General features: G+C 34.3%; 1 protein-coding gene across 1 annotated transcript; it reads right to left on the reverse strand.

Annotated features, from left to right (window-relative positions):
* Positions 1 to 786: 786 nt before the first annotated feature.
* Positions 787 to 1806, reverse strand: LOC149195580 (uncharacterized). The gene has a single exon (XM_089407964.1). The coding sequence runs from the start codon at positions 1804 to 1806 to the stop codon at positions 787 to 789; it is 1020 nt and encodes a 339-aa protein (XP_089264090.1).
* Between the last annotated feature and the right edge of the window lie 11250 nt (positions 1807 to 13056).

A 13056-nucleotide genomic window follows, 5' to 3' on the forward strand; every position in this document is an offset into this window, starting at 1 on the left:
ACCCTACAAATAACCCTCCATGCTCGTTAAGTAGAGATCATGGACCAATCGAGTGTTAAGCCACATATCAAGTGTTGGTGATACCTAGGAGAGAATGAACCATTGGATTACTACATATTGTGACAGTCAGATTGTAAGTTACAAAAATACATAGTAAATAAACACACTTTACTTAACTCTACACTAGACCAAGTTATATTTAACTATTTCCTATATGCTGAAATATCCTAAAATATAAATTACAAATTGTTTACAAAATATTATCTATTTATAAAGTATTTATTAAAAATTAACTTATTTCAATTATGTTAAATATAGAATTAATTTTGATAATAAAATTATAGATTAAAAACTAGTTCCAAAAATATATGCTATACTCATATCTACGATAGCAAATCAATCAAATCAATTAACCTCCATATCTACGATAGCAAATCAATCAAATCAATTAACCTCCATAGTACACATTCTTATGCATTTCCTAACAAATCAATTAACCTCCATAGTAGACATTTTTATGCATTTCCTATTTTGAGTACGTTGTTAAATAATCAAACGCTTATTACATATACATTTCAACTCCACCCATACACTTTTACCCTGCATATTAAATTCTTAACATCCATGAATCATAACTCTTTTTTATAGGTTATTGGTACGTACTCAAAATCCAAAAGACGGAAAAAAAATTCAGAAACCGGTAGAGGAAATTGGAGTCCCTAATATAATCTATCCCAACGTATGAATGATCATGTAACTGGTTATAGGGCCCAAGAGAAAATAAAGTTAGTCCTTAATATCATTTGAATCTATTTCCCGGCCGTGCTTATTGTCATTTGAATCTATTTCCCCGGTGAAACTTTGCTTTTTCAAGACATCGGCAATATAGTGAGCTACAGATTCATATCCCATAGCTAGGTCTCTATACGCTGCAATTCCTGTAGGTTGAATATTCCGTTTCCTCAAGCAAATAGAGCTGTTACAAATCCAGTATGGATTTATTCCACTCTCCTCTGAACAATGAGGACACATCCAATTCTTATTTTCGCGCACCTCCTCAATATCTTCCCCATAGCGCATTTTCAAACAACGTCGACAAATCACACCAGTACCAGAATGGCATCTTGAGCATTCTGTGTTACCAACGCAAACCTTTGTAACGTCCAGATTACGACAACGTTCACAATTTTCTTCCCGGCAGGCCTTCTTCTGCCTGCAAAAATGACAACAAATGCCCACAATGGAGTTACGAACTAGGTCTCTGCCTTTCCTGTTACAGCGGTGGGACAATAAATCAGGAGACAGAAGCGCATCAGCATGGGAATTTTTGGGTAACTGCGCATTTGCCGGTCTTATCTCGCCATTGGAAAGATTCTTCTCATTATCTGAGTGAAATAATCCGTCTTTTTCGGTTTGCGAAAAAGTCGACGGAAGTGTTTTGTATTCAGTGTTTGGGGTAGAAGAATTTGTTTTTTTCAAACGCTGTGAACGGCGAATGGGAGTTTTGTTTTCAAACACCGATTTCTGAGCAGAGTGGTTTTTGAATTTACTCGCGGATTTTGCCACCCTTAAGAGTGCTATCAAATCTCCTGCCTGCTTTTGGAGTCCTAACTGTGCCAGCCGGACCTGGTTCTCTGCAATCCTTGCTTTCCGGATAGATTCATAGTCATTGTCTGGGAATTTTTTGTCAGTCAGGGAGTGGTTTGAGAATCTTTCCATATCTCCGGCATGTTTCTGTACTCCCATCTGTGCCATGCGAAGAGTTTCGTAACCATTATCACGGCATTTTTTATGAGTACGCGGCATCTTTGATTTCACCATCCTGTTACAAATACAAACAGTCGGACGTAGCGATGAGAGAAATGAGTAAATGAGTAATAAAATGTCTACCCAATATTAGTTCGGGCTGGCTATTAATAATATTGAACGTTCCATAATGATTTCATTACGTTCAGAATTATTGGTCGGCTATATAACTGTCATTGGGTGATGATAGTTATATGATTTATTTATTTTTAAAAAAGGGATTTGGTTTTTGTGTTATTTTTTGATTGTTCAGTGCTAAAATTTGGTGGAAAATTTTGAGGTGAAATTTTTATTTGTGTTATTTAAATTGTTTTTAATTTTATATATAGATTGAATATTGAAAAATTCTTAGCGCACTTTGATTGTAGCGAGTTATTCAACTTATGATTTAATTAAATTTTCATTAGATTATAGAAAAATTAATTCAGAAAAAACCACCAAAAAAACTTCCAAAAATATCAATAAAAACACTTAAAAAAAATCAAATCATCATATATTTCTTTAATGCCATTAAAAAGAAGTTGGTAGTATGATGCTATGGTTATGGTTTTAAAAAGGAGCGTTTTTGATGTTTTTCCTCCCATTAAAATTTTGGGTATAATCTTTAATCTTTAGTTTTATGATCTCTTGAGAATTGATTTTATTTTAATAATATTTGTTTATTTTATTTTTACTTTTAAATTAAGGTTAATATTTCTTATTTTTTTATTTTTTTATTTTATAAAATTTTATTATATATATGTAATTTCATTACTAATATTATTTTTATGATTTGATAAATTTAAATAAATTAAATTTCTAAATATATAATTAATTTTAAAAGATTCTAAAAATAAAATAATTTTCTAAAACTTTCAATTAGTAATATTATTTCATTTACATTTAAATAATTAATATTACTAGCCTATTTATATCAGTTAAATTATTGATAATTGTTAATAAAATTAGAATATCAATATAAATATGGGACAAAACTATGACAACATAGTTGATTTTTTTTTTAAACATTTAATTATCAATATTATTTCATTTACAGTTAAACAATTAATATTACTAACCTATTTATATAAGTTAAATTATTGATAATTGTGGATAAGATTAGAACATCAATATAAATATGAAAGAAAACTATAATAACACAATTCATTTATTTTTTGTCACATTGAAAAATATTCATAATACATTTAAAAGAAAACAAAATTTATGACATTCTCTTTTTAGTATAAACATATTTATCAATATAATAAAATAGAAGTAAATATGTAAATAATAACAACAAACATGAAATATGCATAATACATTTAAAAGAAAAAAAAATATGATATTCTCTTTTTAATATAAACATATTTATCTATCTAATAAAATATATGTAAATATGTAAATAATAACAACAAACATGAAATGCACAAATATATATCAAATATAAAATTATAATATCTTTATAATAAAAAATGTTAATAGCTAAATAAAATTAAAATAAATAAACTATAACTAAAAAAATTAAATAGGTTAAATGCTTAAATCGAAATTGAACATAATTTTTTTTATAATTTATAAATACTACCAAACTCAAATATAAAATCTAATTTAATTTAAATAGGTTAAAAAATTAAATTAAAATCTAGAATAAAAATTAACAATTTATAAAATATTGTTAAACTCAATCATAAAATTATATTAGAAAAGGTATAAATGTATTAATTAGATTCCAAATTTGAGGGGAAAAAATAATTACAAATATCATTTATAAAATAAATGTAGTTTAATAAATTTAATCATAATCATTAATTAAATGGTAATAATAAAAAATGGGAGCTTTCTATTGATATTTAATTGTTACAATCTTAAAAACATTAATTGAAAAAATAACATTGTTCAAATTCATTATTAAATCTTAACTAATAGTAATATTTGTAATTAATGAATTTCTGAAATTTAACATATTCTTTCTAATATAAGCACCTCTATGGACATAAATAAAATAAGAAGCCAAACAACTAAAAAATAACATTGTTCAAATTCATTATTAAATCTTAACTAATAGTAATATTTGTAATTAATGAATTTCTGAAATTTAACATATTCTTTCTAATATAAGCACCTCTATGGACATAAATAAAATAAGAAGGCAAACAACTAAAATTGTATAAGATAATTTATTTTTTAAGGTCGATGAATTAGGTATGGAGGTTTATGTAAATTGATTTTATTGTCAATGCCATGTGTTTTTTCATGTACTTATATAAATAGCCTTTGCAAATGTCCAATAGATATAGAGCAAATTCAACTGTTAAATTGGGTACAGGAAACCTATACATGCCAATATGAGTCTCATGCTCTAACATAAGGTAAATAAGAAGTCAAATAGCTAGTAATTAACTCTTTTAGGTTGATCAATTAGCCACGCATCTTCACTTATATGAGTCTTATTGTGATCTGGTTGTGCATTAAGGTTTTTTTGTTATATTCAATAAAGGTGGAAAAGAAGATTGTGGGAAATGTATTAGAATTTCTTTAAATTATTTCTCATTTCTAATTTCTAAATAATAAATGACTCTCAATCCATTCTCACAAGAAATTATCTACCAATAAAAAAATAATTTCGAACATTACGACATTTCTTTGAATCAAGGGAGAACAAAGAATCGTGCATGGTAACGAGAAGGTTACATTAGTTAGAATGGTTATAACTATGCATAGTCGCAGGAAAGGGTGTGTCTTGTTTGCAGTGCACATTTCCAGTGACAAAGGTAAAAATGTTGAGGATGAAAAGATCTTGAACAGGTATCCTATTTTGCAGCAGTTTCAGGATGTGTTTCTACTAGAGATTTCATGGTTATTGCCTCATAGGGAAGTGGAATTTGATTTTGAGTTGCTAGTAGGGGAAACACCAACATTAAAGGCACCTTACAAGATGATCACTCCAGAGTTAGCGGAATTGAAGTCAAAGTTGAAAGAAATTCCTGACAAGGGATACATTAGGCCAAGTGTGTCACCTTAGGGTGCAACAATATTGTTTTTGAAGAATAAGGATGGTACTCTCACATTATGCATTGATTACAGGCACTTGAACAAGGTAACCATTAAGAACATGTATTCGTTATTGAGGATTGACGACTTGTTTGATCAGTTGAAGGGAGCAGTAGTGTTCTCGAATATTGATCTGTGATGATGATCCCATCAAGTATGCATCATAGAAAAGGACATCTACAAGACTAATTTCCAGATCATGTATGGACATTATGATTTTTTTGTAGTTCCATTTGGTTAGGCTAATGCTCCACTACTTTTATCTGCTTGATAAATAATGTGTCGCGTCCATATCTAGATAATTTTGTGATTATATTCTTTGATGCAATCTTGATATATTCTAAGAATGAGGAAGAACATGCAGAACACTTAGCAACAACATTTAGATTTCTAAGAGTGCATTAGTTGCACGTCAAGATTAGTAAATATAGTTTCTTTCAGACATAGGTACATTACTTGGGGAATGTTGTTTCTAAGGAAGGCATAACAGTGGACCCGAAAAATATCAGAGCTATCATAGAATCAGAAAATCATAGGAATGTGGATGAGGTAAGGTCATTCATGTGGTTTGCATGTTATTATAGGAGGTTCATCAGGAAATTCTCATGTATTACCTATCATATTACATCCTTGCAAAGAAAAGGAAGGAAATTTGAATGGATAGAGAAATGCACAACAATTTTTGAATAGTTGAAGCAATTGCTTACCAATACTCTAGTTCTCAAGATTGCAGATCCAAATAAAGAGTCTATGGTGTGTAAAAATGCTTGTAAGAAAGGACTTGGTGGATTCATGATGCAGGAAGGACAGGTGGTATGCTATGAACCAAGGAAATTGAATGAGAATGAACAAAACTATGTGACACATGATATTTAGTTGGCAGTGATCATCCATGCTTTGAAGATCTAAAGGATTTATCTTCTTGGTAGGCGATTCATCTTGATGAGTGATCAGAATGGGTTGAAATACTTATTTTATCAACTGAATATGAATGTCAGGAAAGCTAGATTCTTGGCCACGATCAATGAGTTTAACTTTGAGATCATGTATATTAAGGGTAAAGAGAAAAAGGTTAGAGATGCTATTAGCATAAGAGTGCAGGTAAATCATATAGTGCCTATGAGTTCTTGTGAAACAAATTTATAGTATCAGTTCTTACAGGAAGGACAACATGATGACATGTACAGGGAGCTTGGGCACAAGTTACAATAGGGTACATGTGAACAAGATGTGGATTATGATCTTACAAAAAATGGTGTGATCGGGTTTATGGACATGATCTATGTGTCGAACAACAATGAGATCAAGAAGATTATCTTGAGGGAATTTCACATTAAGTCCTATTCAAGTCATAATGGATATCAAAAACCATTGCAAAGGTGAAGAAGTTCCAATATTGGCCAAATTTGAAAAAGGAAGTGGCAGAGTTTGTGGCTAGATGTTTGTATTGTCAATAGGTAAAGGTAGAGTGTAAGCATCTAGGTGGTTTACTACAGTTGATTATGATTCCATAGTGGAAATGGGAGGCCATTTCCATGGAATTAATTAAAAGTTTTCCAAGGACATATAGACAACATGATCCTATTATGGTTGTTTTTGACAAGTTAACTAAGGTAGCTCACTTTATTCCAGTGAAGTTAACTCATCTAGCTAGCTAGGTAGCACAGGCTTTTATTAGAGATATAGTGAGGTTGCATGGTATTCCAAAGAATATTGTATCAGAGAGAGATGCTAAGTTCTCTTGTAGTTTAGAAAGAATTTATTGAAGGATTGGGGATAGAGTTGGCCTTCAATACAACTTAACATCCACAAATAGATTGGCAGATAGAAAGGGTCAATGAGATTTTAGAGTTTATGTTTAGAATATATGTTATGCATCATCAACGGAAGTGGGAAGAGTACCTTCCACTAGTGAAGTTTCCTTAGAAAAATGGGTATTAGGAGTCACTAAGGATTATTTTATTTGAGGTACTCTATGGGTGGAATTGCAATACTCCCATGAGTTGGAATGATCTAGTCATTAGGGTGTCGATTGGACCAGACATGTTGGCAGAGATTAAATAAGAAATGCAGGTTATCAAGAATAATTTAAAGGTATCATAGGACAGGAAGATAAGCTATACAAATCAACACAAGATGTTTAAGGAGTTTTAGGTTGGGGAATAGGTGTACTTGCGCATTACACCCAAGAAGATATCCTTGAGGATTGGGTCACGTGCTAGGTTGGCACCTCGGTATTACACGCCTTTCAATATTATTGAGAGGATTGGACCAGTAGCCTATCGATTTGAATTTCCTCTAACATTGAAATTCCATGATTTTTTCCATGTGTCATTGATTAAACAATATGTGAAAGATGTTGATTATGTTATTGACTGGTCCGTATTGCAGGTGGAAACGGAGGAGAATTCTATCCATAACCTTAGTGCATTTTGCAGTGAAATATGTTCATGCTTTGGAATCAAGCAAATGAGGAAGTTAAAGTGAAATGGAAGCACTTTGGGCTTGATGAAGCTACGTGGGAGATGGTTGATCATATGCGGGCTATGTATCCTTCTCTATTCATTGGTTGAGTGGATATCTTTTGGTATATGTTTTGTTGTTGTGTTTTGGTTATGTGTATATATGCATATGTATGATATAAATACGGCATCAAGTTTCTCTATAAAGATCCAATAAGTGGTATGGTTTCCATGTTCTCATGTTGGTTACGTTGTTTTTTATTTTCAGATGGTTGTTCATTGCAAATATTGCATCGAGATAAGTTATAAATCTCCATGGGTAGTATGTTTTGGTTTTTAGTGGTCTTGCTGGTTATAGGTGCCACTGAATACTAAGGATGGTGTTGCACCAAGGGGGGGTTTCTATAATAACCCTGGTTAAAAATCCATGTAATAAAGACAATAAAGGAAAAATAATACCAAGGTCATGGGACATGTATTCCAAGTTGAATGTTGGGTGAAAACACAGTGATGGGGATCACTAGTGATTAATTAATGGCTATGGAAATTGGAAAAGGAAATGGAAAAGGAAAAGTGGCATTAATTGGCATTTTATTTATGAAAATAATGGAAAATAGGAAAAAAGGAAGGTGAAAGGTCACATAATGCATGTGAGGAGGAAAATGAAGGAAAATAATGAAATATGAGGAACATAAATGCTTCGATGATAAAAATTCTTATGAGGATCAATTTATGGCCTTTTTGTCAGTTTTAGCTTAGAGTTGTCTCTCTATTCTATCTCCCTCATACTCTTGAGGATTTTTGGCATACTCTGGATTTGGAGAAAGAAGGCAAAGGAAAATCTAGAAAGTGTAAGGGAACATCGAGATCAACAACTACATTGGGTTTACTTTGCATGAACCAAGTTGCATGTATGCTTTCCTTGCTATTTTTGGCATGCATGGCATATGGATGCAGTTATTTTGTTATGTTTTGTCATTGGCATGGAGGATGACTTGGACTGATAGTCATTTTGCCTAGTATTTCCATTTCATGGATAGCCATGATGTTGTTGGTTTTTCCTTTTGTTTTTTGATTAGTGCTCATGTTCGTTATGGTTGTGGGTTGAGTTACTATTTTGTGGAAGGCTTGGTTGGACAAATGCTCTGGAAGCCCTGTAACAACTTTGGTTGAATTACTAGTCCTAGAAGCCTTGGTTGGACAAATGATTTGGAGCCCTTGGTGGCTTGAGTTACTAGTACTAGAATTATTGGTTTGATAAACTCTTTGGAGCTCGAAAATAGTTGTGGGTTCAGTTACAAGTCCTGGAATCAAGGTTGGGACAAACACTCTAGAGCCCTCGACAACTTTGGTAGAGATCGATCTAGTGATGGTTAGTGATGCCCGATCGTAAGGTGGAAAAATTAGTTGAGGGTTGAGGCGGTTTGGCCTATGGAATCACTGGTTTTATTTTTCTTGGTTTATTCCATGAGATCCCACATTCATGCTTGGAATATGGCATGGGGCTTCTTGGTTGAAAGAAATATTTGGTTTATCCTAATCTATGGTCATGTGGTATGTGGAATTCCCTGACATTGTTGGATTTTTCGTATGAATAATAAGAATATTTCCTCTTCAGTTTTATTAGCAAATGTGCTAGTTATTATGTGATTTTAATGGTCGTTCTATCATTGTTAATTTGTTGGTTATATGCATGGTTTTGTGACAAACATTAGTTATGGCTCTCATCATGTTTTTATTACTAAATGAATGGTTAATGAATGTATGACCTAATAGATGATAATGTAGCTATTGTGAGAGGGCATCACACTTTCTTAACGATTCTCAGATAAGTATGAGACCCCTATGTTTAGATGTGTATTTATGACCTATACATTACATGTTCATGATGTGTTTGACATAATGCATGTCATGGTTAGGCTTGGTTAGGTCAAGTTATTAAATAAGTTTTCCGTTAGAGCCTTTTTGCTTGAGTAATTTAATGTTTTGGAAACTTTCATGAAGTTTTGAGCAATGAGTTGGAGTCAAGCCCTGAAAAGGTGACATAAATTTTGTCATAACGGGCACATAAATGTGAAAAAATACTACAACCACACACTTGTAGGCTTATGCATGTGACTAGAGGATTTCAATCACATGGATGTAAGATTGTACATGTGAATGGGAGTTCAAGTCAGTGAAAAAAAAAGGTTAACTCATAGTCTTGACACCTAGAAGGGTGGTTTAACCCTTAGGGGTCCTCTAGGACCTGAGGGAAGTCAGTAAGGTTTTGGTTGGTCGATTCTACTTCATTAAGATGATCTAGGAGGTTGAGTCATATAGTAGTAAATCTTTGTCACATGTTTACCTTAGTAGGTTGGTTAACTTGGGTAAATGTGGGAGGAGGGTGTTACAATGCGAAGGAGTGAGATGTCCTAAATGAGACCAGGAGTGAAGGCCACCAAGTCTCCGCGACAAATTCCTATGGGGAGCAATCGTGTTAAGACAAATATGGCTGAAGGGAGTAAAGGGTGATGACAAGATAAAAGAGTAACAAACAACAAGAAAACACCTAATACATTGGTGTCAAGTGTAAACTAACTATAGTGATATGCTAGTTTAATTCAAGAAAACATGTCCTATCAAAGAAAAAACAACCTCTAGCCTAGAGGTGATCTAAATCCTTAAACAAGTCCTAGTTCTACTATTTCCTATGGCCTCCCAAGAGACTTCTTACTTGACAGAATCTAATCCCCACAAGTAGAGCTATCTATAGAAAGGTGGAGTACATAACCAAATATTTTCCCACACCTAGTCCTATAGGGTGACAATTGTTATAGACATTTTTGTGCCTTACAGCATTGAGCATGAAATGTCCATAATCCAAGGGATCCAAAGTCCCTAAATGAGTTGTTCCTACCCCTAAAGGAACAAGGTCAACCAAAGACAGCTTCTCCCAGAAGTTCTCCACCAAAAACCACTCAGAAACAGTCAATTCAGGATCAATTCAGAGGCTCCACTAGCTGTCTACGCTGAAATGCATAGATTACACTGGCTAGGTGCACTGCAACGCAGGTAGAAGCACTACTAGGGTGTGCTAAGCGGGAAATGACAAATGGCAAGTTCATTCAACGAGGTGGAAAGACCATGGAAGCTTCCAGAATCTTCCTCAATGACACTTGCCTCAATGAATTCGACTAGTGATGAGTGAAGAGGTTCTCAACCTCCAAGTGGAAGCAAGAACTGACGGAGAGAAGCCACAAGTCAAAACATGAGCTGACTCATCCTCTCTGCTCACATCTATATATGGATCTCTCACCCAAAGGTTCAGGAGGCTGGAATTTTGTACTTTGCAAAGAATTGCTGTTGGTTTGAGATTGAGATTAGCACATTGGGTGATTTATGGTTTGTTGGAGGAGAGGAAGGGATTCCTTTGCTGGGAGGTAGATGCTGGATCAGAACTCACTTGGTTGTATCTCCACTTGGACTTTATTATCATATCAATAAACTATTTGAGTTTCTCCTACATGTTGTATACCAATGATGTTTTGTTATGCTTACATGTTTAGCTTAATCTGATCTTGAGCTTTTTATGAATGTATATCTGTATCTATGTGTAGTTTCTCTCTCTTGTGATCTTGCAGGAATTCAGTGAAGCTGGGCCGGTGAAGGAGCAAGAAGCTGGGAGCTACTGAAGAGAGGAGTGATTTGGATCGACAAAGTAGCGGAAGATACAGGTTAGTTAGCTCCTTCTTCCTCACTTGCATTTCATAAAGAAGAATACTCAAATAAGTTTACCTGTTTGTTGCTAAGGCACTATCACCTCTTAGAGTGGGATAGGGGCATTCCGAATTGGATACTTTTCCCAACAACAAATTGGCGACTCCGTTGGGGAAAGTATCTTGTTAGTTTATTTGTGTTTCTATTGCTATTCATTTCATAAACTCAAGAGTGCCGAATCGAACTGCATTTGCCATTTACAAATGCAAAGTAGAGATCAGCTACTCTAGTCCATTCACTGGGCCTGTTTATGATCTGAACAGCTGATCCACAAGTGCTCTAACAGCCCTTTGTGATAGATATTAGTCCTCCTATAAATCATCCTCCTAATTGTACCTAATTGATATCTTGATCCAGCCAAAAACTGTAGATTTAACTGCAAACCGTAACCCAGAACCCAGAAACAACTCTCGTTTCTGCTTCAGCGCAGACTCTGTGAAGAGGTTCCGCATTTAAACGCAGGTCCTGTGAAGGATACCTGCGCTGAATGTCAAATCCTCTGTGTTGGGAGTGCGCTGATCAGTATTTTCTTTGTGCAGCTGTGGTTCTCTGATTCCTTTTGCTCAGTTTTATCTCTGTTTTTTGCAGCCTGTTATCAATCAGTGTACCTATCTGAAACCCCTTTTCTTTGCCTCAATTCCGCCTCGGTTGTATAAAGAAACTGTAGTTGTCCTTTGTGTATTTGTTACATCATTTGCAGTTTCCCATTACAATAGTAAACTAGTCATACTGTTGCCCCTAGATCTAGACCTATCGTAAGTGTCGTTTTGATCTTAGGAGAGAGTTTGTTTTCTATTCACAGTTGATTTAGCTTTTACTTTTGTCGTTTGGTTTGAATTTATGCATTTCTAGTGTCGAAACAAGTAAATCATAAAGTGTCGTAATCGTCTTTTTGATTCTGAAAAAGGAACTTGTTTATGTTTTCACTTGAAATCGAATTCAAATTTGTACAACAGCTTTCTTTTTAGGCATCAATATTAAGGAAGCGAAAACAAATACATGCATTTGTGCATTTGCATTTTTATAGTTTGCATGCTTTGATTTAGGGAAAAGTGCATTACAGTGTGCTTTATGCTCTTTGAGAAACATTTGTATCTTCCTTTTCCCCTTGTAGCTAGGATTTTCATTGTTGAAAAGATATAAAAGCTTGCTTATCATCTTTAGACTGCATTTAGGAATTGTATCATACATCTCGTGGCGATCCAAAAAGGCAAACTTCTAAGAAAGATAAACCTAAAATAAATTGAATGAACTTAACAACGCTTTGTAACATAATGCACAACATAGAGGTCTAGGCTAGAGACGTGTTCCGGCGTCGTAAAACCTGGTGACTGTCGATCTCGCTGATGGGTTGGTGATTCCTCCTGAGGGACGATAGCGCCAGTACGGATTGTTCTCCCACGTACCGTCGAGTATATATTGGGAGACCCCTATAGGCATAAAACCTTTATCCTTAGGAAGCCGTGTCGGCCGCCCTACTGATCGCAATGCACTGAACACAGCATTCGGGAAGATTGACCGCCCGTACCTTAAAAAGTATTCTGCGGTTTTGCGAAAAGTTTGGCACACCCTCTACCTAGAACTCCAGAGCAGTTCCCTTTGGCCTTTTTCAGACTCTATAACGGAAAAAAAAGTCCATCCGAGAATTTGTCACTTCGGGCTCGTTAAAACATCGAAGGCGACTAGAGTCATCTTTAGCTTTTTCTCGACTCTTTAAAATTGAAAAAGCAAGTTGTGTCTAAAGCGTCGTTAAAATTTATTTTAAACGGAATAATCATCACCTTTCCCTCGTTGATCTTCGAAGTTAGTCTCCCTTCATCACAAGTTCTTGTAGAATCGCTAAGAAATCTTTTGGATAGACTAGATATGTCTGAACAACCGTCGACATCTAGGACTGTGTCATCCGACACAGAAGCAGCAGAACCTCCTGCTGCTACTCCAACGATGTTCGCCGGTATAACATCTATCCCGACAAGTTATCAACAACAAGCCGGAGTCC

The sequence above is a fragment of the Pinus tabuliformis genome, chromosome 2_2 (assembly GCF_031772625.1).
Source record: "Pinus tabuliformis cultivar Carrire ecotype Pingquan chromosome 2_2, CPIR1, whole genome shotgun sequence".
Lineage (NCBI taxonomy): Eukaryota > Viridiplantae > Streptophyta > Pinopsida > Pinales > Pinaceae > Pinus > Pinus tabuliformis.